Raw genomic sequence first — 25,331 nt, forward strand, 5'->3', positions numbered from 1 at the left:
CTTTCTCCAGGATTATGGTCTAGTCCCGAGGTTCCCAACCTGTGGTCCAGAAGTTGCTGAACTACAACTCCCATCATTCCTGGTTTTTTTTATAAAACAAAAACACACAGATTTATTACTCATTTATTTTTAGCAGTCCACATTTATTTCTCCAAGCTAGTGTTTCTTTTGCTAAAGATACTGTATTTTCCATGCAATCAGATATAATACTTTGTACATGGATAGGAGCAGGGGGATACTACCTGTAGTTCATGTATCCATTGCTGTTGTGTGTGCTGTGTATCGTGGGCATCCAGTAGATTCCCTGTAATGTTAGTGACAAGGTTTTTTACATTTTAAAAAAGGTGCTCATGTGTGCAGCTATCAAATGCAGTTGTGGATTTTACTGTTTGTTATGGCATATTTCCAAACACAATGTAAAAATACCCCACCAACTCCTCCCTGCAGCACACAGACTAAACTTCCTGTTTATCCCCCTCCCTAATCTCAACACTAACATTGTAACACGAGACAAAACACAAAAATAGAAAGGAAGAGAGAAAGAAAAGGAGATGGAGTGCTGAATTATAGTTGTAAGACCTCTAATAATATATTCTCATATGCTTCAAGGTATTCTCTCCATTCTTTGGAGATGTCTGCATATGCATATCTACATCATGCTGTGCAAAATTATCCTGCTGCACTACACGTTCCACGGAATTTTTGACTTCCATGTTGTGCCCAAGCGGGTCCTTTTCCTGGTGTGTCCCCAAAAGCCAGATAAGGCACGACCAGAGTGAAGAGTGTTTAGAACTTTATTCTGTGCAGAATAATGGCTAAAGGTGATCTTTCTCAAAGCATCAACCCTGAGCTTCATTCTCAGGGTGATATTTATACATCGTTTAAACGTTGCCTTCATGACCATAGGATCAGTCATCTATTACAAAAGTTACAAATCCTATTACAAAAAGTTACCAATTAACACCAAGTCTCCGAAGCTGTTACTCTTACTCATTTGCACATGTCCTCTCTATTTCTTGCTTCCTCCTAAGCAGTTGAGATATCCTAATCTGTTGAGACAAGAAGTTTTGAAACTAGTTTTCTTGCAAACTGACAGTACTTATGTTGGGAGGGGGAGCAGGTTAACTATCAATCCAGCAGGCATACAACATGGCGTAGGTTATGCCAAGCTGTGCCCATCATCCAGACCATCAATACTGATGTAAGCTGTTCACTTATGATGGTTTCACCCAACTTTCCAAAATATAGCTCGAATAGCTGTCTTAAAGATAACATTTCCTAGAGCTTAAACTGCATAATTTTCCAGGTTGGTATTTTGTGAACTGCCTGTTTTAATCCAATACACACACACACACCCAACCTTGTTGAGGCTTTATCTGTGTGCTTTCCTTCTGATCTATTTAATGGATGCTGGGGGGTGGGGGGTGCATACAGCAGCAAGATTACTTCATCTTAATTCAGCATGTGAGTGTGGGATATGCCACTATGCCAGTTCAGAATACAATGTGACTGTGGTATGTTTCATCCATCCATATGGAGAAAATCTTAAGAGGCGCCCTGGGCTAGGCATGAAAAACAGGCAGCTAGCCAGACACAAAGATCAGGAACATTCATCTGTTATTACTTATGGGAAAGCAACTTTTCCAACTATGGACAGTGAGTCAGTTGTGGCTTGGAAGAGTAAGCAGAGCCAGCTCTAGCTGTTTTAGGACCACCACCTGTTATGTTCCTGTGACTAAGGGAAGGGCATGTTGTGGGTGGTTCCTTGCTTTCAGGATCCCTTCAATCTGAAGAAGAACTTTTTTTCTTTGACTGCTTCAATCACTTGCTGACCTAGTCTATGTCCCAGGTATGGCCATAGACTAATGAGGCAATGGAATGTTAGAGATGTTAAATTCATAACTTGGGTAAATTCCAGACAGGAATGAGCAATGCCTGCTCAAGTTCAGCATCTCCTGGCTCATCTCTCAGTGAATGCTTGACAGCTGGCATTTACTCCACCTGAGATCCTTACAATAATTGTAAGTTAGCCCTCCAGTTCTTTTGGGTCTTCGTCTTAGGCCTCTTTATGAATATTGATTGGAATACTGAGAGGAGATAATTATGGAAATTTAGAACATCTCTCAGTATATTAGTTCTGAACCCACCTCTTGGTGACATCTAAAATAACATGGGTTCAAAATGCCTCAAATATGTTGCTTTCACTTAAGGGTTACTTGTCATGCAATTTATTTCTAGAATTTATTTTTTTTAATTCCCAGGCCTTTAAATTTAGCTCCATTGGTGAACCGATCTGACCCAGGGTATCCAGTAGCCTATGGTCCTGGCAAGCTTCCAGTGGATTAGCACCTGCTGCTGTTATTTTGCTGAGCTTTTTAAAAAAAAAATCTATTGCTATAGTTTCCAACAAGACCAAACCATTGCCTCTCATTCTATACATTATACATTGAGAAATGTCTGCAACATTGAGACATTGAGAAATGTCTGTGTCCCATGGGTGGAATGCCTTGCTTTGAACAAAAGAAAGAGGAAAATGTGCTTTATTCAACCTTTTTTATCTTGCAGATGTTGAATCTGAAAGGTTATTTTATTTCAAGCTCTAAAGACAGCTCATAGCTAGAAGTGAAACAGTTTTGGCACCCTCTTTGGGAATAAAGGGATTGGATCCTTTCACAGTGAACCAGCCAGCTAAGTCAGTGTCAGATATACTTCAGCTATCTTGGCTTCATTTCAATATTGAGATGATGTTTGGGGAGCTGGATCGATAAAACCTTCTGACATTTAGACACTGAAATATTCACAAGAACTCACGTTGCACTAGTAGTCCAAGTGCTTCCAAAGGTAATTTTAACCTTCTTAATTTAGCAGCTGCTTGTCAATAGGAGTTTTGTTACTAGTGCTGTTGGGAACAAACTTGAGCTTTGAGGAGTAAGTCCAGTTGGCACTGAAATACATAGGTGCTTTTGCAGGTGTGGCATAAGCTGCAGGGCATCTGGAAGTGGAAAATTAAAGAAATGGTCAAGGAAAGACACATCACACAGGTATGTCTAGTGCAGCTTAGCATAATAGAATTTCAGAGTTGGAAAGGACTTTAGAGGCCTTAAGAGTCCAACCCCATGCTCAGCACAGGAATCTGCTACAGTATCCCCAAATAATCAACATTTTGGAGATTATTTTGAGCTCCCAGGCCTTGGGAAAAATAAGAAATAAATTTCAAAGAAGGGATTGCTGAAAATGCACTTCTCTATAGGGTGGTGTGGAATTTGGCTTCAAGTAGAGTAGCCACATAATGGTGCAGCAGGGAAATGACTTGACTAGTAAGCCAGAGGTTGCCAGTTTGAATCCCCGCTAGTATGGGAAACACCTATATCAGGCAGCAGCAATATAGATAGACTAGCTGACCCCTCACAGAGCATCTGTGCGCTCTTTGGGGCTGGCGGTTACCTCTTCCCCCCCACCTTCTGCCCCAGTCTCCACTTCCAGGCCCAGCTGCCTCTCTTCCCCACCGCCACTTCTGCGTCCCCTTTCTCCCCCCCCCCTTCCTGGGCCTTGCCTCCACGGCAACCAATCCTCCTGGGTGTGCCTCAGCCAATCAAGCCCCTCCGCCGCCCAGCCAATCAGCTGAGCGCTGGGACGCACATTCCAAGGCACACCCAGGAGAATTATATATATAGAAGATGCTGAAAGGCATCATCTCATACTGTGAGGGAAATAGCAATGGTAAACCCCTCCTGTATTCTACCAAAGAAAACCACAGGACTCTGTGGTTTCCAGGAATCAACACTGACTCGGTAGCACATTTTCCCTTTCCCTTTAGTCAAGTTGGTCACAGTCTCCAAATAAAGAGGCATATGACTGGATTTGGGGGTCAACAGAGCTGGACACACTGTGAGCATTCACAGTGATGCTCAATGGAAAGAGTTTTAGTAGTAGTGATGCTCTGCAATGTCGCACTGCTGCTAGCGAAAGGAGAAGTGCTGTCAGTAGAAGAGCTTGTGAAGGAGGAAAATGTAGCATGTTATGCCATGTTTTCTGCTACTTCAAGAACTACTATGGAATAGAGATTACTGTCTTCGTGTAACAACCTTGCACAGCATTGCATACTTGTCCAGAAGTATTACTATGCTAGCAGTAGACACTTTTGCATGCATTACACATTGTAGTAATTCAAACAAAAGATATAAAAGTTTATTAAGTGACATTTCAAATATGAAATAAAAATAATTAAGTCTTGCAAACAGAAAATATAAAAGTCTTTGCACCCATCTATAATGTATTCCCACCATAAAATAAACTGAGCTGTATCCTAAGAGAGTGGATCTTGACCAAGTACAATTGAAACCAATGAGATGGTTGGTTGGCTGGTTAGTTGCTGACTAAGCCAGCAGCAATGCACTAGAAAGATGTGGCCATGCTGCAGAAGGCTTTCAGAGTACTGCAGCACAGAGTGCACAAGCAATCTTCAGCAATCTCTGCTTCCCTCAGAAATGCCCTGTGCCACCTGAAAATATGTCTCTGAGGGCTGTGTGATCCTCAGGGACATATTTTGGGGGTGGCTCAGGGCACTTTCCATATTTGGGGGGTAGCTCAGGTGAAGCAACAGTGATCATTGTCCCCTGCCACACGGCCTGCACTGCAGAGGCACAAAAACTCTCTGCAGCACAGGCACATCTTCCAGTCTAGTCAGGATGTCAACCCTGAAAGAAACCTCAGGGATTTTTAACAACAACAACAATTTATATACTGCTTTTCAACAAACATTTCCAAAGCGGTTTACATAGAGAAATAACAAACAAGGCAAAGAGCAGCACGTGTGTGTGTGTGCGCGCGTGCACGTGCACACTGAGCTGCCATGAGGTGCCCATTTTAAAATCACGTCCCCAGGCCCACGCCAACCTTGCTACACCCCTGTGTCATGGAGAAATAGATTTGGGTGTCATCAGCATATTGATAACACCCTGCTCCAAATCCCCTGATGTTCTTGCCCAGTGGTTTCATGTAGATGTTAAAAAGCATCGGGGATAGGACAGGGCCCTGAGGGACAGCATACAATAGCTCTTGTTTCACAGAGCAACTATCCCCGAGTAACACCATCTGAAATCTACCTGAGAGACAAGAACAAAACCACTGCAAAGCAATACCCCCTATTCCCAAATCCCTCCGATGATTAAGAAGGATACCATGGTATCTAACAGCCTCCCTACTATATCATATAAGCCATATTGGGCACACAGATCCAGAGGACAGGCAGTAGGCTGAACACCTACAAGAAGCTTGTCCACATCCTCAAGAGTAACAAACTGAAGCTGATCCATTCTAATCAAACAAGGAGTTACTGGATCCATTGACTCTGCAGTAATAGTAGAGTCCAAGTCAGCCTGAATCCAAAAGATTCTATCCGCAAAAAAGTTATTAAAGGCATCACAGTGGGATGATGAAGACTCCAAATTCAAGTTCAGAGAGGAGAGAGCCTGAATCAATCCCCTCACAACTCCGCTGGATGTGAACCTGCAGATGCAATACGTGCACAATATAATTGCTTTTTTGCTGCACAGTATAAGCCACAGTATAAGCCTTTAAATGGGCTTTGTGCCATAAATTGTCAGATTCGAGTCAAGTCCTTCCCCACTTGCACTCCAGTCTTCTCCCTTGTGAAATACACAAAGATTATTCTCTGGGGACAGGCCATCCAGCTCAGATATCTACCAGCAGATAAAGTGGCAGCCAGCTGGACAGCCATGCAGACAAAAAAAGAAAAAGGAAGGCAAAGAAGCTAAATGCGTCATTCTAGGCTACCGAAGCAGAGATATAAAGAGCTATCTAGTGTGCAGCCAAAGCAACCAGTCTCAGAAATAGACATATTTAAGTGCTCAGATATTTAGAAGACTAATAGCCAAATGACTATACATGAGTTCCAGGCAATGCTTCTTCAAAGTCCAATTGATTTTAACCGAATTTGCTTCCCAGTAAGAATGCTTGCTATTGCAATCTATAAAACAAATTCAAAAAACTAGTTTAACCTGCGCAGAACATCTGCGTGCTAGTACTTGATTGCTTCCTTCACCTCCGCCACAGCCCCTACCTAAGAGATCTCCCCACCTTCACCCGAGCTGCACTCCTGCTCCTCCTCTTCCATTCCGTTGCTTCCATCCCCCTCACCCCTCTTGGTCACGGTTGCGGCATTGCTGGGCAAGCAGCAGCCTCCTATTCTCAGAGACTTCCTCACCCGAGCCCCATTCTTGCTCCTTCTCCTCCCCACAGGAGCCCTTCCTCACTGCAACCACTGCTATAGCTGCTCATTCCCCTCAGGCTGCTGTCAGGCCCAGGCCCTTGCCTGCCTGCCTCCCTCCGCCAATGGCCTTGGTAGCCCCAAACAGCAACATTGGGCCCTTCCTTGCTGCCGGTGCCGCCATGGCTACTCATACCCTTCAGGCTGCCTCTCTCCCTCCCTCCCTCCCTAAGTTAACAGATCTTGTTCATCTTGTTTCCTCATCTAATTCACACAGTGGCAGCCTCCTTCTCCTGAAGGGGCTCTTTCCTCCCTCACAACCCCTGCTCACTATTTGCAGACCCCTGCTCACTATCCATTTATTATTCCTCTCCTCTACAACCAAGAACATCTTCCAACCAGGAACAGTTGCATTCCAACTGACCTTAACCATCACAGGCTCCTCCTCCCTATCTGCATATGGAATCCCCACTGCCCAATCAGGTGCTTCTGCTTGCGAACTCCCACGAGAGCTACTACACACAGGATTAGCCACCGGTATGCTGTAGAGAATTAAATATATATATACTCCAAGGGAAATTATGCTTATTCATAAGCACAGAACAATAGTGCTTATGAACAAGCAGCCCAGTCAGTTTTGCAAAAGCAGTGTGTTGAGCCCCTTACTCTGCAGAATAGATCTGCTGGTTGTTAAAGGCTCCTGATACAACTTGAAATGGAGCCTTTAGTAACCCATGGATCTGCTGGATCTCTTCATGGGGTGCAGCAGATCAACTCACTGGGAAGGGATTGTTTCAGACAGCAAACAGAATCCCCTTGTTATGAGACGGGGATTATTCTATGCTTTCCTGGGATCTACTCTCAGTAGAGAGATTGCTCTGATCCCAATTTGGAAGCACACTGCTCCTTTGAGGTATGGTGCCACCAGCTGAAGAAGGATCTAAAGCCATTGTCTAGGCTTAGGCATGGCTTCAGCAACCTAGAACTGTCTGGCTTGGGACTTACAGGCTCTGTGCAGCTAGACTCCACACAACCCAGCACTGGACAACAATATATTATTCTAAAAACAAATCAACAATAGTGTATTGACCTTACAAGCCACATGGGGAAGAGTTTTGCAAGTAACCCTCTAGAACCTTTTAAACCGGACTGAAGCCACTTCTAAGTATGTGAAATTTATTAAGAAATAAGCATTACACACAGAGCCTCTTCTCAAGATTTGTGAGAAGGGCTCCAGAGTGGGCTGCGGGGAAGGTGGGTGAAACCTACCCTCCCCACAGACAATCACAACACTATTGCCGGGTGTGCTCCCTGTGCACCCAGACGACTCCCCATGCACCGAGGTAGCAGGGAGGGTTGGGGGCTAGGATGTGTCGTCCGGGTGCCCAGAAGTACCATGATGCATCATGCAAGTGTGTGGTACATCATGGGGACCGCCCCCGCCCCCAGGCTCCCTGCAGTTTGGCAACCACGGCTGCCACACGAGCAAAAAACTGAGGGAGCGCTCGCTCGCTCCCTTAACCTCGTTTTAAAGGGTGGCTATTTAGATGGGTTTGCTGCCATGAAGACACTAAGATCAGCCTGATCCCAGCGGTTCACACAAGTGTGCAAAACCAGGCTGGGGTCCCTTCACAGCCTCACAGAATAAGGAATTGGGGGGAATTGGGGGAATTGGAAGTAAAGAAAGGCACACAGGAATTAAAGATAAAACACAAATCATTAACTAACTAGCACTGAGTTTTACCTTAGTCTAACAGTAGGCAGGACCTTGGCTGAAAGAGCATTAATCTCTACAGCTTCTCCCTTCCTGGACACTAGTAGCAGCTGGTGACAAGGTGCCTGGTTGCTGGCAATTCACTGTACTGGGGGGGCGGGGATGGTGGGTGACTGGGCCCCTAATTAATAGTGGTTTAAGAGTGGGAAGGCTTTCCCACTCTTCCAGAGATAGACAGCACTGGGATCCAATGGAAAGTGCCATCTGAAAAAGAACATGCTTGAGAAAGGGATGCTTTGTAAGTAGAGTTGCCATGCCCCCCAATATCCTGGGTTTCACCTGGATTTTAAGCATCTCACCCTGCTTAGCCCACCCAGATTCACCCGGATTTCAGCTTTCACTAAATAATTATTAAAAAAAAAAAAAAAAAGCTAAACTCTCGCTATTGTAGAAGCAGAGTTATGGCGTTACTATTCTGCTCAAAAATTATTTTCAAGCCAATTTACATAATATGCAAATTAGGCACCCGGGTTTGGAAAGCCAGAATATAGCAACACTATTTGTAAGCAATCAGCCACCTAATGGTGCAGTGGGAAAGGACTTGACTAACAAAACAGAGGTTGCCGGTTCGAATGGTATGTTTCTCAGACAATGGGAAACACCTATATCGGGCAGCAGCAATATAAGAAGATGCTGAATGGCATCATCTCATACTGCTTGGGAGGACGCAATGGTAAACCCTTCCTGTATTCTACCAAAGACAACCACAGGGCTCTGTGGGCACCAGGAGCTGACACTGACTTGATGGCACATTTTGCCTTTACTTTATTTGTAAGCAACATTTTATTAATTTCATTTATTTATTTGTCAAATTTGTACACCACTCCAAACTTTCATCTCTGGGCAGTGAACAACAACATAAAACAATTTAAAACATGCACAAACATTTTAAAACAATTTAGGCAAACTAAAAATTAAAAACAGATTAAAACTTAAAAATTTAAAAAGCTGAAAAAGCTTGGGTGAAGAGGTATGTTTTCAAGTGCTATTTAAAAATTGTCAGAGATGGGGAGGATCATATTTCAGCAGGGAGCGCATTCCACAGTCTTTGGGAAGCAACCGAGAAGGCCCTTCCCCATGTGGCCACCAGCCGAGCTGGCGGCAACTGGAGATGGACCTCTCCAGTTTTAGCTTTACATTTTAGCTTTACAGGAGATCATGCTGTGAATAAATAATAATATTTTTATTAATGTGATTTTTAAGTCACTGCTGCTGTGATATTAGCTATTTTATTGTAATTTTGATTGTATTTTGATGTAATGCTTATCATTTGTATTTTTAATTATTACAAATGTATATATTCCATATTCGTACAATTTTGGTATTGTAAGCTACCTTGAGTAGCTTGCTAAAAAGGGAGTGGGGGAACAAAAGTTTCAACGAATAAGTAAAACAAGGAAGCGCAACCACCCAGGCTCAACAATATACACATACTGTATTAGCAGCACAGAAGAAATACTCGTGTTCTTAACATTTTTCATATAAAGTGAGAGTTGCTTTGTCACTAGAGAGAGCCCCTCAAATATCTTTCACTCTTTCATTTAACTAGTACAACAACAAGAGATGATGAAAAGAGATACCTTATTGGCTTCTCATGAACTTTCATTAATTAGAAACTTGATGAGGAACTTGATTTTGGCCCCTCATTCAAATGTTGCAAATGTTACCTTCTTCAGCTGCATGCTCTTTCACCTCACACACTCTACCATGAGAAACTGAAAAGTCTCTGTTGCATGTATTGCAATGAGCTTTCAAAGCATTATCATGCACTTTAGACAACCAACAGAACTCCTTTTTCCATTCTTTACTATATTTTTGCATTCACCTGCCTTTTTTCATGGGAGGTTGGAGGAAAGAAGTAGATGCCATGATGACAGACTGGATGTTCATCTGTTGCAGAATGGGCCACACCTTCACAGGCATGGCGGCTCTCTGCTCCACAAGGTTCAGCCTTCTCTCATTGCCTGCAGGGGCAAAGATTAACCTTTGGCTCCAAAAACAAACAGGACTTCTACCCCAAATCTCCTTCAGAAGAAAGTGTGTGACATGTGTTTGTTCACACACCAGCCAAACTTACCCCAACATCCCTTCGAGATCCTTGGACCCACTCCACACACAAATAGGACTTTGTGATATGAATTCCAGGTTGTCTCAATGTATTTCCAGATGTTTAAAATGCTAGTTTTAAGCTACTTATTCTGAAAATGGGAGAGGCACTGACATAGGATCATTAGCACTAGCCGACCCTGCACAGAGCATCTGTGTGCTCTTTGGGGCCAGCAGTTACCTCCCCCCTCCGCTTCTGCCCCAGACTCTGCTTCCAGGCCCAACCATCTTTCCTCCCCACTGCCACTTCTGCCCCCCCTTTCTTCCCCCCCTCCTGGGCCTTGCCTCCGTGGCCGGGCCAGCCTGCCACCTCTGGCCTCCACAGCTGGGCCACCGCCGAGACAACCAATCCTCCTGGGTGCGCCTCAGCCAATCAGGCATGTCCACTACCCAGCCAATCAGCTGGGCTCTGGGTCTCACATTCCAAGGCACACCCAGGATAATTAATATAATAGATGGTAAGAAGGATAAAGTAAAGTGTGCCGTCAAGTCAGTTTCGACTCCTGGCACCCACAGAGCCATGTGGTTTTCTTTGGTAGAATACAGGAGGGATTTGCCATTATTTATTTATTTATTTATTAGATTTACATACATTGCCATCTCCCATGCAGTATGAGATAATGCCTTTCAGCATCTTCCTCTATCACTGCTGCCCGATATAGGTGTTTCCCATAGTCTGGAAAACATACCAGCAGGGATTCAAACTGGCAACCTTCTGCTTGTTAGTCAAGCATTTCCCCACTCTGCCATTAGGTGGCTGATACTCTTTTTAGAAATGGGGATATAGCTCTTTAGTAATCAATCCTCCCCCCACCCTTAGCTAGAAGGAAAACATGGAGGCATGCCATGTGAACTTGCATCAAAACAAAATCCGAGAGCAGAGGGGAGGGGCTGCTTCCCTCAGTGCCACAAGTGTGATTCAAAGTGGCTTCGCTGAACATTTACCCCGCAGTATGAAGCCATGTGTGAATAATTCCCATGAGAGTTATAAAACCAGAGTGCAATCTGCTATCCAGCCTGCAGGGCCGAAGAAGACTACTTTCTAGAGAGGCCTGCAACATGAAGCCAGTCTCTTCCTTGTGTGTATACTGCAGTCAGTGACTGGCCTACCGGAAGTGCAGAAAATATAGAACAAACTGCGTTCTTTATTAACTTGAAAAAGAACAGGTACATGTTAATGCTAAATAAAGAACTATTCTTTGAAACAAAGAATGGATGGCAAGCCTAGATGGCTCTGTCTCTTCAATGACAAAAGGCACGGATTGTCCTCATTCAGTAACAAAAGGGAGGAATCTCTCCCATTCAGAGCACTCAGGGTGGATTGGAAGTATCAGGCATTCTTGAACTAAGATGGAGATCTCCCTCACCTATAGATCTACTGAACAAGCAATCATGACCGAATCTGCTAGCAGGGAGCCCATCTATATCCTGCAAAAATAAGAAGCTCACTAAATAATAATTATAGCAATAATAACTTTCCATGTCCAAACCCAGAAATAAAATGCTAAAATTTGATTCTGTGGTGCAAACACTGCCAACATTTTCTGGGAGACATACCAAAGAAAACAGCAGATGTCCACACACCTTGAGAGAGAGGTTCTGTGAACTGCATCTATGTGAAGTTTCTGAAGGAGAAATTCTAGATCGTTTAGAACTAAGATCTGTCATTGACTCATCAGATCCTTCCAGTATCAGCTAAGGAGTCTTCCCTCCTCCCCACCTCCTGCATGCACCACTTGCAAAGTTTGCAGTTTTAAAAGGGCTCCAACCAGGCTTGTGAAGCAGGGCAGCATTTGACCCCTCGCCTCAGGTGCTGCAGTAGCTTGGGCCACCCCTGGTTACCAGCTCAGTTATGGTGAGCTATAACTCCAGTGAAGAGTTGTCTGTGCCCAACAGCATAGATAGCCTCCCACCACCTCCAGCACACTGTTTGAGCACAAGCCTTCTCCTACTGGGATGGACAACAGCACCGAACTGAGCTCTATCTCTCTGCTTTGACAGCAGGAAGCTTTCCAAGTACATAGCTACATGGCAGTTGGTTACTATTCCTGTTGTTTTACTCTGCATCCACACCCTATGGCATCTGGGGATTAGAGTTGCTACCCAGCAGTCATTATTTTACTGATCCACATTAAAACAAACCTGTATTCTTGGCAGGTAACCAGCAATGGGGAGCCAGCCCCAAGCAAGTAAGTTTAGAAATGACCTTTATTGTTGACCACACTTCTGGAAGTATCAGACTGTACCCATACTTTGCTTATTATGTGCCAAATGTCTACTGACTGGGCCAGTATTTCTGGAATTTAAATAAAGGCAATTAGAGATGCTGCAGCAGAGAGAAAAAGTCCACTCAGAATGAAATAAACTATATTCTGTTGCACTGTGTATCCTAGAAAAGGAGACAACCCTTTTAAGAGAGTTGCCCTACTGATATAAGGACCTCAGTTGACCTTCTTTGATTATCCACTGTTATCTCCACATATTTCCCCCCACGGTTGAGCTCTAGCATGGAAAATAAATTCTAAACCAAACACTCGCTTAAATTAAACCCTAGTCAGAAAGCAAAAGAGGAATTGGAGGGGGGTGCTAGGAGGAAGGACAAAAGATGTTGATGGGGTAAGAGAAACAACAGATTATTCTAGGAAGTTTGGGGTTTTTTGTGAGAGAGTGCACGTGTGCTCCTAAGCATCTGTTTTGATGGCTCACTGCTGTTATGAAGGATGCTTGTTCTTGGGTTCATCTGTAGCACCCCTTTCTGTGGGAATACGTTATGCAGATGGCTGATTGCATCTTATTGATTTGGTGTCTTACTCTGCTAGGCTTGACTCTTGAAGTGAACTGCCATGTGTGCAACCACCCAAGGGTTCTCCAGCCCATTCTTACAGAATGTCACACTGTAACACTAAATATGATAAAAGTGATGTAATTTTCTGCATGGCAATGGTCAAAGGTACAGCATTTTGATACCCATTAAATGAACCTTTTCCATTGTTTGATAACATGGATTCATTGTGTTGGCTCATCTTAGCAATTATGCTTATTTTCATACAGTATTAAGTAGTAGTGAAAGCCACAGGTCATTCTAGAGTGCAAATCCTGAAGAACATTTTGATGATAACCCCATATAGCTGTTGCGCATCATAAAATCTCAATCAAGAACTAAATATGGATCACATCAGAGGCAACGGTCAAGATCTTAACTATTTTTCAAGTGGAGAAAAAGTGGTCCTCATGTACTCTTATTAATCACTGTGAAGAAGAAACAGAATTTTTTTCCTGTAATGTAAACCCTTTGTATTCAGTCACATTTGCAATAATGAAATAATAGAAAAATATGGAGTTATAAATATCTGAAATTGTTATGATGTGACTATAGTGGCTTAATAAAATTTGACCTTGGCTTGTTGGCTGTGAAGTTCATGAAGTTCAAGAAAAGATTTTTTTTCCCCAGCACCATAGGGAAGACAGAAAACTCCTCTATATATGTGTGAACACAGCTAGAAAAATCCTTTTACAACCCTGATGTCTAGAAAGTTTAAATTGTTTCCAGCCCTGTGTTTAGAGCTGTATGAAATGATAACAGCACCTTGAATTGTACACAGAAGGCTATGGATTCAGTAGCACCAAGGTTGCAAACCTGAAGGGAGGCTGATCTCTTCCTAGGATGTTGGATGTTGCCAGGCCTGCTGACCTGCTTAAGCCTTGTAAGAGTCTGTTTCAACCCACTTCTCTGCATCTAGTTTATTGTTGATTTCACAGATTATTTTCCTTGAACTTGAGTTTAACAGAAGCATAGTATAAAATAATGTAACAATGGCCTCTTATGCCATTAAAACTACCCAGATAGAGCAAATAGTGATTGGAAATGCAACATGATAGAATATAGATTTTATTCACTCTTGATCACAGCCTAAAGCTAAGTATTATTGGGAACTGTGAAGCGCTGCGGCCACCAAGACCATGTGGTGCCTCCCCACTCCAGCCAGCCCAACTGGAGGTACAGACAACTGTGCTGGAGTGGGCCAGAATGCTTCAGTGGTAGATGACCACAGCTTCTGATATCAGCTATATCAGTATATGATATATTATTGTTGTCTAAAATGATCATGTTATTATAGAAAAAAACAGACATAGAAAATGAAAAGGAAGTATCAAGCAGGGTATCAATAACATAATGATAGAACCTCCATCCAGGTTTCCGCATTATCTTACCAAATGGACACATCAAGAGGTCCAGTTCCAGTGTAGTCCTGACTGAGACTTCCAGTATTACGATAGACTCCAAGACCACTCTCATTCATAATTCCAGACATATAGGGCTTGTACCATAAAGATGACAGATTAAAGTTTATATTCATCCACAGAACATCATAGCCAATAGCAGTGGTCAAGACTATCACCATAACCTTTCTCTTAACTTTGTGGACCATATCTAGCATGCTATCCAGTTTACATATTGAATAGGAAGCATGCTAGAATGAAGCCCCATATGCATCACCCCTGACTTCTCTGCCTTCTCTAACTGCTTCTGTGGTCCAAATAATCATAAATAACTATTTTGAAAAATGAAAATTTTCAGGTTTGCTGCTGTTAAAGCAAACATATTAAAAAGGGTGCCTAGGGGCCAAACTAGTTGTGACTTATATCATGTAAATTGGCTTTGGTGTGCTTGCTTTCTTCCTCCTGCAAATAGCACACATTGGCCGGTGAAGGGGGAAACTAGATCAAGACTGTGGCACAGAGGTTGAATTAGTCCCCCTAACCCACCTCCATGGTCCCAGTCTAGATCAGTTCCCTCCATCCCCATCATGTGCTATTTACAGGTACGAAAGCAAGCATTGCATGTTGAATGTTGTAATTAATGTCATATTCAGTTGGGCCATTTGTGGGAAGCTGTTTCCTTGTGGGGGAAATGCTGTGCAACTTTTGAACCTCTCTAACTATAATAATCCTCCAAATGCTGGTTTTCTTTCTTTCTTTCTTTCTTTCTTTCTTTCTTTCTTTCTTTCTTTCTTTCTTTCTTTCTTTCTTTCTTTCTAATTGGCTCATGTAAGAGCTTCCCCCACCAAATCATTTTTCATTGTGAAGCTAGCGATTAATTATCTTTCCTCTGGAGTTGCTCTGGAGAGTAAGGAAACAAATATAGCATTGATATTTTGTTTTCTGTTTACTGGCGCTTGTGGTTTTTATAGCACACTGTTACGTGTGTGTTTCTATTTTCCTAGGCAGGACTCTTCGCAGGCACATGACACAACCAGGGTTTTGCTTTTTATCATGACTGGATTAAACAGGGAGAGGATGGAACATGAGCTTCTTCCAGAAGATCAAGTTCTCAAGTTTAAGTGGGAACAGCCCCAGCTACCACAAGGATAAAAGAGGATCCAGTCTCCCATTGTTTCAGCTCAGATTCACACGGTCAACAGCATTAAAAAAAAAATGTTCTCCTGTGTGACAAGAAATAGTCAACTTTCTTCTGAGCCTGATGGATTAAATGGAGAAGAGCAAATCAGCAACTACAACTGCAGACATTCTGCTCCAGAGACAGACTGCCACGTTTCTATCAATTCGAAAGGAGATCGCACCTCTGACACTTCGGGTTCCTCTTACCGTACAGCGTTGTGCCCAGAGGAAGCTGAGAGTTTTGTGGACTGTATGGAGGATTTTGAAGAAGCTGGAGATCATATCAAGCAGTCCACTTACTGTGACTCAGAATATGATCAAGACAGCACCACAGGGATCCTCTCTGCAGCTCAGACCAGCCCTGCTGACAGAAGCAAGATTTCCAAGGTTACAGCCAGCCAACTCCATGGGACTTTGAATAGTTTCAGCAACGTCTTACAAGACCCGTGCAGTACAAACAGCAAAGGGAAAGGTGATACTTGTGCTGCTATATCTGGAGGGGTTCAAGCTCATTTTGCTCTAAACAGCAGAGAGGCTTTGGGAGGTTCACTGCCAGTCCAAGAGGCAAGAGTGCAGAGCCTGCAGGCAGACAGCAATGGTACAATAAAAGATCAAGCCTGCAGAGACAGACTCTGTTCCAGTGGCAAGGAAGGCCAACAGGTTCAGATGTCAATCAAGCCTAAGAATAGCTCAAACCCAGTGTGCAATGGCAGCATGGTTCTAGTCACAAGAAGGCTGCAGCCTGGAGACAGTGGATCTAAATACTTGGATCATCCTACACAACTCAGTTCTGATAAATCCAAGGAAATGTTGCCTAATGCTCGCAAGTTGAAGAAAAGCAGTCTTGGCAGCCGAACTCATGGTCCTGTAAGTAGCAAACCAGCATGCTCCAAATATTTTGTTGAAAATTCAAGTGTTTTGAGTGACTCTGATGAGGCTGATAATGAAGTAGAGCAGCTGACTGCTCTGTCTTTCCAGAGCCTCTCATGTCCTCAAGGCAGTTACCTAGATATGTATAGTTCCAGTAACAGGACATCATCCAGCTTATCCAATTCCTTGCCAGAAGATAGTAATGGAACTAACAGATGGCCAACGTGTAGTGATCAGAGGAAAACAGTGGTGGTCGGCCACAGTAAAGGGAGCCGACAATTCCCACCAACCAGCAAAGCCCCAGAAAAAGAATTGCTCAGTAGCGTACTGGGGAAGGAGCACTGTGAGTGTGTCGATGTCACTCTAGAGAATGCTGATGGCAAAAAGAGCCTCTCTAAAAAGAGAATGGTGCCCAAACGTCAGATCCAGTTAAGACGGAAGGAGAAGAAGGAAATAAGTTTTTGTACAGCTGGTGACTGTGCTGTTCTCCAGCCATTCACACAACCAAGGAAAGAGTCATGTGTGAAGGGCAGGACTATCAGCGATGAGTTTAGGATAAATTACAAGCAGTTTATGAGAGCAGCCTCTTTGAACAATGCTTATAATAAAACAAAGCTTGCTTCAAGTCTAGTGAAAAATGTTTTAGCTAAAAAAATGCAGTATGAACAAAGGATCAAAATGGAGCAGGCTTCTGTCCGGGGCAGCTCAACCTCTTCTGTCCCTTCCTCCATAAGTACTGATCTGCAGGGGGACAGTTTAGAAGGCAAGTCAAGTTCTCTGTCCAAGTCAGACTGCAGTTTTTCAACTGAAGATGTGCAAAGCCATTCCACCAGCGAGAGGTCTGAGCCCATTGTGGTGAATAAAGAGGGCATGGATGCCTTGAGACCAACAAAGGGAGTTGTGATCAATGAGCAAATGAGGGAGAATGTCTGCAAACTGAAAAAGACATTTAATGAGCTGAATGAGAGAATGAAGTATCAAGAAGCCACTAACTTGAAGAGGCTCCCTATACTGGCAGATAGTGGTGTGAATACAATAGAGTCCAACAACATCAGAAAGCAGGCTGCTGGGGAGAGAAAAGAGTACAGAAGAGCCCGTGCTGTGTTTGAGTCCATGCAGGCTGATACAAAAGGCTTGGCTGCAGTTCCAAAATTTGCAAAGCCACAAAAGCCATGGCCAAACCTGAAGCAGAGAGCCATTCAGAAGAACAAGCACACACAGTCAAAAGAAGAAACGTTTCCTCTCAAACCTAAAAGCCTTGCAGTACCTAAAGATGCATCCAGGAACATTTTCACATCTAAAACCAAAGAAATGAAACTCATCCCTCAGACCAAGCATGAGCATAGTGTTCTGAATGCCCTAAGGCACTCAACTTCAGACAGAGCTTCTGGAGAATGGAGGTTACCTACAGTTCACAGCATGAAACTTTCATCTCTTGTTTTTCCTACTTCTGGCAAATCACACAGTGGTGAAAAAGTAAACCATCCAAAACCACCTCATACAGAGGAGAGTGTTCAAGTGGAAAATAAAAGCAACATAAGAATACATCAACGCAGAGATGTCAGGAAATTAGTGAAGGATGCCTATAGCCCTGGCTTTAAATCATCAGACAGCTCCAGTACAGACCGGCCTTCCTGCTCAGGAAACAAGACTGAGAACAACCTAACTGTGTTGCCAAAGGAATCCATGGCCATCTCCCCTCTGTTCATACGCTGCACCTCAATACGTCGGAAGGATGAAGCACAAACAGTAAACCATTTACAGGAGAAAAAGCAAGAACAAACTGAAGACATAGATATGTCAACACTTTCTCTACACAGTCAGAGCACAAGTAGCAAGGAATGTGCAGGCGGTTTTAACTCCACAACACAGACACATGGGGACATCGCTGTATGTCCTCCAGAAAGCAAATGCTCTGCAGTGGCTGAATCTGCAGTACACATTACTACAATTCAGTCTAGGAAGTATGTGACGGACAACAAAGATTTTCAACCGAAGGGAGAAAACAAACCCGTTCCTTATGAGCGGAGTGAGTTAAATGTCAGACCTTCTTCTACAACCACCAAAAAAGAATCTCAGCTGAATATTAAAGTCAACAGTTCACTCTCCAAGCAGACACATAAAACAGAAACTGATCATTTCCCAGCTTTCAGTTGTTCCTCACTGGAAGACAGGACCATGAAAGAAACATTGCCACAATCTAACCATAGCTTAAAAGAAAATAAAGCTGCTGCTTCTACAGAAACTATTGCAACTCCATCTTCTACATATCTTCAGGAGATAACTGGCTGTGCAACCACAAGCCATATTCATAAGCCCTGCAAAACCGAGGAAGCTGAGTTGCCATATCAGAAACATTTATCCAATGAAACCTTCTCAGTGGCTCCACAAGACAGTAAAGGGTCTTCTAACATTTCAAAAGAAGACAACATGATCTCTGAATCTGGATTGTCCTACGAAAGTTGTAGGCACTCACAGTTCATCAGGCCTCCAATGACATCCACCCAAAATATTCAGACACAGACTCCAGCAAACAATTATTTTGCTGACAGTGCATCTGATACTACACTACTGGAAGACACAAAATCCTTGGATGACAATAGAATACTTTCAGAGTGCATAATTTCAGACAGTCCATCAACAAAAGAGTATACTGAAGGAGTCAAGCTAACATCTAACTCTTCTTTTACACCCTCATCCTCTTATGGAAAGTTCCATGACCCAGGATGGGATTGTTTTAATAAACACCAGGCAACAAACGAACAGTATTTTTCATCCACCCAAGCTGACAGCACAAATTACTTAACAATTCCTGTGAAAGCCCATCAACCTGAGGCAGCTACTAAGCACCCACTACCTACATACATGGATAACACTTCTTTTACCTCTAATGTCTCTTTCCAGTCAAGTGGAGAAGCATCAGGAAATAAAATAAGCAATGAGCTTTTCCCACCAAAACAACTGGAAAAGAAGGCACCCTCTGACAACGTGTTGCACAATAACCCGAGCCATGGACAGCTCCCCTTAAGACTTGAAGAGTCTCCTTGTTTTACAAGACGAACTGAAGGAATTTCACCATCTGGCAAGAGTGCCCCAAGTCCAACTAGACATTTTGCTGCTCCTCTGCAGGGACACAGAAAAATGTTAGTTGATCCAGAGAGTGGAAAGTGCTATTATGTGGAATCACCAAGGCAGCCTCAGTTGAAGATGCTTTATGACCCAGAGACAGGACAGTACATTGAAGTGCTAATACCACCAGTTCCACTGACATCACACAGTGGGCTTTATCAGTCCCCTTTCTCATCAGTGGTAATGAATCCAGGAAGTTATGGACCACCTTACATGTCATACTCTGCATTTTCAGGTTTCCCTCCCCCTCCCCCTCCTCCCCCTCCCCCAGTAATACCACCTGTTCATGTTGATCTTCAAGACCCACAACCCATTCAAGAAAATTCAACCTGCAATGAAAGTTTTGGTCATTTTTCAAAGAATGAAGCTCCACCAACTACCCACACTGCTGATGGCAACTACATGGAAAGCTTGTACTATATTCCCACAGGGATGAATTTGAGTCCTAATCCTAATCATTCTTTATTTTCCCCACCTACAAATTCTGGTCCTTCTGTGCCTGAAAAGGGATCTTTCTTTAGGATGTAGCATGTATTGCAATAATAAGGACATATGGAAATAACTGAGGTTTTTTTGTATTTCAGATCATTCATATTTTTCAAAATAATAAGTCAAACCTCTCTCCCTGGAATCTGGGAAAGAGGAATGATAGGAACGAGAAAGTTTAATTGCCTTTTGTTCAGTTTATTCAGCCATTTGAGCTCTGAAGGATGGAATGTCCTTCCCCTTAAGACTTGAAGAATCTTCCAGTTTCACAAAAAGAAATGAAATAATTTCACCATCTGGGAAGAGTGCTCTCAGCCGTATTGGAAACTTTGCAGTTCCTTTGCAGACACATAGAAACATTTTAGTAGTCCCAAAGAGTGAAAAGTGCTGGTAATATCAACATTAAACTTTAACTTCACTGCACTTTAGTGAACACAGTTGCCTTCTTTTTAACTCCACTGAACTTCACTAAACTCACAAAACCAACTGAATTCCAAAACTAACCAGCTTCTTCAATTGAAGCTGCCTTTATAATTCCATAAGTATCACTTTCCACTCTCTGGATCAACTAACATTTTTCTGTGTGTCTGTAGAGAAACAGCAAGGTGTCTAGATTGGCTCTGGGCACAGGGCATTCATACCAGATGGTGAAGGACACAAGGACACCAAGAGTTTACATCACACATTGCTTGCTTGATTAATTTGATTTTAATGTAAACATCCCTGGCAGTAATGGGCCACATTCTGGTGCTAATTGAAGCTGATGGGCGTGTTGGTAGTGACTTCAAAGGGACCAGAATACAGGTTATATTATAAAGTTGTCATTTGCAACTGTTTAGTTTGTTTCTTGAGGCATGCTTGTTTCTAGAGTGTTTTATTCTAACGCTAAGCCTGCTTCTAAGGAGTCTGATTATTTACAGTTCTTGACTCTTTTTGTAGAAATTAAATGTTCATTCAAAATTTGTGAGATTTTATACTTGAATAGATTATGCCTGCACCACCACTTCTAGATGCTGCTGCCATTTAATGGTTCTTGGAACACTTTCACAGAGATCAGCCTATCATAATATGGTTCTATCAATGTAAAATTTTGAGGACTGGAACTCATAAGTTCTAGGCAGCCTGAGTGAGAAAAAGAAGCTTGGCTGTTCCCTTGAGGTTCAAATTTGCCAGAGCCCTGTGTTAAGGAGACTGGGGCAGAAGGGATGGACGTGCACAAACCTGTTCGGAGGCCCTTTTACGGGCCTCCGAACAGGTTCAAACGCAGGGCTGGTTTGAAGTTCGATGCCGGCAGGGGTGCCACTTTAAGGGTGGTGGAGGTGCACTTACCCCTCCCGCTGCTTTCCCCCTGCTGGCGCTCGTTGCTGGTAAAAACCTCCGGGGCAGCAGTGTACCTCCCTGCCGCCCCTTCCCCCTCCTCGGCCGGAAGTGGCCAGAAGTATCAGGTGCGCACGTGCCCGTCTGACGTACACGCACATGCATGCAACGTGCACATGCGCACCCAGTACTTCTGGCCACTTCTGGCCGAGGAGGGGAAGGGGTGGCAGGGAAATACACTGCCGTCCTGAAGGTTTTTACCGGCAACGAGCGCCGGCGGGGGGAAAGTGGCAGGAGGGGTAAGTGCACCCTCCACTACCCTTAAAGCGGCACTCCCGCCGACGTCAAACCACCCCACCCCGGTTCCGTGAACATCCCTATGGGGCAGGGGGTGGTAAACAAGCTGCGGGCGGGGGGGGGAGTAGTAAATGAGCCCAGTTCCCCAACCAAGCAAATACTGCCCATGCACCTAGAGTTAATGCGACAGCAGGCCAAATGAGGCAGAAAGAGGCAGCCAGAGTAGGGAGAGGAAAGCAGGAATGAGCAGTGCCTGCAGCTCATTTACTGCTCTCCTGCCCCACCCATATGGGCCTGCAGCTCATCCCCCCTCCACCCTGCCCCACCCTCCCATACAGTCCCTGACAACTGATGGATGAGAATGGTTAGTGGTTAGGGTTTCCTGAAAAGTGCTCCACAGTCATTGGTGATGAACAAGCTGCAACAGAATGTTTTTATGCCCTAGGAAAAACCTGTGCGTTCCCCATTAACAAGGCACTCAAAAGGAAAAGTAGAATAATTGCTGGGCTGGTAAACTGGTAGTAGGGTTACCCAGTAAAACATGGCAGAAAAGAGGAATAACCATTATGCACTGTAATGTTCTGGAATGAGCCAATAATTTAAAGAGAGGGATGACCCTTAAAATAAGGTGCATTTAGCAATGTACTCAATCTCAAATTATATGAGTGTCACAAAAATGCAGGAAGCTGCCTTATACTGAGTCAGACCATTGATCCATCTAGTTCCGTGCTGTCTACTCTGACTGGCAGCAGCTCTCCAAGGTTTCAGGCAGGAGTCTCTCCCAGCCCTAACTGGAGATGACAGGGAGTGAGTGAACCTGGGACCTTCTGCATGCAAGCATGCAAATACTCTTCCACTGCACTATGACCCCATCCCCTAAGGGGAATATTTTATAGGGCTCACGTGTAGTCTCCCATACAAATGCAAGCCAAGGCAGACCTCGCTTAGCAAAGGGGACAATTCATTGTTGCTATCACAAGACCAGCTCTCCCCAGGACACGTATCAGTACCAAATAGACTAGGGATGTGCAGAATGTCTCAAGCTTGAAACGTTCCAACATGACACAGGCCATTTCGAGTGTTCCGAACTTGGAACAGAATGCCTTTCAAATGAATGGCCTGTTCCAAGTTCAGAATGGAACGACCCCATTCTGAGTCGGAAAGTTTCTCGTGTTCCGAGCGCCATTTTGGACTTCAAAATGGTGTTATTCTGGCCTCTGTACACACACAGCAGCTGTTTGCATAGTCAATACCACCACACAAATGGCTGTCACACATGAGCAGAGGCCAGAAGAGCACCATTTTGGAGTCCATAACTGAGCTCAGAACGTTTTGAGTGTTCTGAATTTGTTCCGTTGGAACAACACTCGACCAGTTGTTCCAGTGGAATGTTCTGGGCATTTGCATTCCATTCTCAGCTTGGAACAGAACAGAAATATCATTCCGTGCACATCCCTAAAGTAGACTTGGGCAGCTACTTGAGGTTCTAGCGCTCAGGGTGAGCTACAACATACCGGAGTCTGCTCTGGGAAAGAAAGAAGGAAGCATTCCAGTGTATCTGAAAGCTGCAGAAAAGAGCGTCAGCAGTTTCTAGGCATTCATCCACTCAGTCAGCTGTACAAAGGCTGACAGCAATGACAGGAGGGGAAAACCAGTGGCAGCCAGCAAGAGGGAGTGGGTAGGCTGAGCAGAGCCTGTTGGAGTTCTCTTCTACTTCAGAGCATGCACACAGAGACACAAACATCATGTCACTGGCATGGTTAACATTTCCAAAGCTAAGAAAGGGTATAGTGGGAATGTCAGAGCTATTGCCGCAGACATCTCACAATCTTAGATAAGCCAGTAAAATACTATGCTAATCCAGATTCTTCTGAAGACTCCACTTAATCTCCTGTCTTTTGTCCCATTAATCAGCATCATGTAGCATCTCCAGTACCATCTGCAACTTGCACCAATATGGTGTACATTCTGGAACCATTTCTGTGAATTTGGCTCAGACTTTACTATTGTAAAAACTGTAGTAAGGGAATCAGGATCAAACCCCCTGGGCATAGCAAGAAATGCCATAGCTTACTTAACGGTTTCAGAAATTCTATTTCTAAAAGAAGTAAAAGTAGTAGTAATAGTAGTAGTAGTAGTAGTAGTAGTAGTAGTAGTAGTAGTAGTAGTAGCAGTTCTTCTTTTGGCCGAGCAACTCCTAGTCACGTCAATGAATTTGAGCCAGCAGACTGACAAGAAGACATTTTAATTTTCTTGTGCATTAAGGGACAGTTTCAAGGCCAGGAACAAGGTAGCCACTTGCCTACTTACAAGTCACAGCTTTTCCTTATCCTAGGCTGCCCTGGACACAGTTGCTGCCTTATATTTTTCTGGCATGGCTTTTATGACATTAAAAGCTTCATGACAGGCAAGAATGTAACAGCTGCAGCTTTTCCAAGCATACACAGAGATGGCAATGATGGGAAAAACTGCACCTGTTACATTTCTGCCCACCATGAAACTTTTAAAGACATTAGCGTCCTACCAAAACAAAAAAGGTGGCAGTCCAGAATCATATGAAAGCTGTTTCTAACCCCCACTTTTTTGGATGAACTCCTCCTTTCTTTAACTATGTGGATTTACTTCTCGTTGCTTCTTCAAACCCCTGCTCCCCCGCCCCCCCCATTGCCTAGTCATTCTGCTTCTTAAAGCCACTTTGGCCCCAGTCCCACTAATGGCACAAGAGGGAAAATGTCACCAAGTGCAGTTTTCCCCATCATAGTGTTACAGTGGTGGTGGTGGGGGGAGTGCACCTGCCAGAACCTTCCCTTCTATGTCACTGTTAAAGATACAGCTAGTCACTCAGGTGGTGGATGTGGCAGACGTATGCCCTTGTAGCTTCCTGCCTTTCTTTCTTTCTTTCTTTCTTTCTTTCTTTCTTTCTTTCTTTCTTTCTTTCTGTAGCTTTCTGTGTTTGTCCACCCACAGCCTCCTTAGACCCTATGTGAGTTTTGCTCCAGCAGCTCCAAGCTCTCCAAGACAATATCTTTCTTCACTCACTATTTCTGGAGGCTCCTGCTTTTCAGTGTGCATTGTCTACTGTGGTCTACTATGTTTGAATTTCTTTAGTCACCCAGCACAAACAACCTCTTGTTTTGTGAGCTTTTCCCACAGCCATCTTATATCATTAGCCTTTCCCTTTTCCAAATTATGTTGCATAGGCTCTGACAGCCCCTATTTATCAGGAGCAGTCCCTTTTCTTTTCTCCCCCCACCCTTTTCCTCCTCTCTTATTTTTGTTTAATCTGTCCCTGACAAATGTCCCTGTTTTTGCCTCTTGAAGTGCCGTTTTCCATTTTCTTCACATGAGTTGCTAGAGTTGTCATTCTTCAGGATTGAGCTCCCCTCCCAGAGTCTCTACAAATTAAATCTCATAGGAACATAGAAAGCTGCCATATACTGAGTCAGACCATAGGTCTGTATCTCACTCATCGACTACATGGACTGGCAGTGGCTTCTCCAAGGTTGCAGGCAGGAATCTCTCTCAGTCCTATCTTGGTGATGCTGCCAGGGAGGGAACCTGGAACCTAGATGCTCTTCCCAGAGCAGCTCCATCCCCTGAAGGGAATATCTTACAGTGCTCACACATCTAGTCTCCCATTGAAATGCAACCAGGGCGGACCCTGCTTAGTTAAGGGGACAAGTCATACTTGCGACTACAAGCCCAGCTGTCCTCCTAAGACCA

At 43.8% G+C, this 25,331-nt stretch overlaps 1 protein-coding gene and 1 long non-coding RNA gene across 5 annotated transcripts; one reads left to right on the forward strand and one right to left on the reverse strand.

Annotated features, from left to right (window-relative positions):
- Positions 1-780: 780 nt before the first annotated feature.
- On the reverse strand, positions 781-6,632 carry LOC128340166 (uncharacterized). Of its 4 annotated transcripts, XR_008313497.1 has the most exons (4): positions 6,582-6,632; positions 5,908-5,989; positions 2,812-2,992; positions 781-1,049 (listed from the first exon to the last, which is right to left on the reverse strand). It is a non-coding gene; the product is annotated as an uncharacterized LOC128340166 (long non-coding RNA). The 4 variants fall into 4 exon arrangements; XR_008313498.1 differs by lacking the exon at positions 5,908-5,989 and having other exon boundaries at positions 6,561-6,609; XR_008313499.1 differs by lacking the exons at positions 5,908-5,989; positions 6,582-6,632 and adding an exon at positions 6,021-6,404.
- An 8,884-nt stretch (positions 6,633-15,516) lies between these two features.
- On the forward strand, positions 15,517-20,074 carry PROB1 (proline rich basic protein 1). The gene has a single exon (XM_053285012.1). The coding sequence runs from the start codon at positions 15,546-15,548 to the stop codon at positions 20,034-20,036; it is 4,491 nt and encodes a 1,496-aa protein (XP_053140987.1). The 5' UTR covers positions 15,517-15,545; the 3' UTR covers positions 20,037-20,074.
- Positions 20,075-25,331: the final 5,257 nt, after the last annotated feature.

Source organism: Hemicordylus capensis, chromosome 1 (assembly GCF_027244095.1).
Source record: "Hemicordylus capensis ecotype Gifberg chromosome 1, rHemCap1.1.pri, whole genome shotgun sequence".
Lineage (NCBI taxonomy): Eukaryota > Metazoa > Chordata > Lepidosauria > Squamata > Cordylidae > Hemicordylus > Hemicordylus capensis.

Bases quoted from the DNA above. Each gene is read 5' to 3' on its own strand.
- PROB1 (XM_053285012.1), top strand. From the start codon at position 15,546: ATGTTCTCCTGTGTGACAAGAAATAGTCAACTTTCTTCTGAGCCTGAT.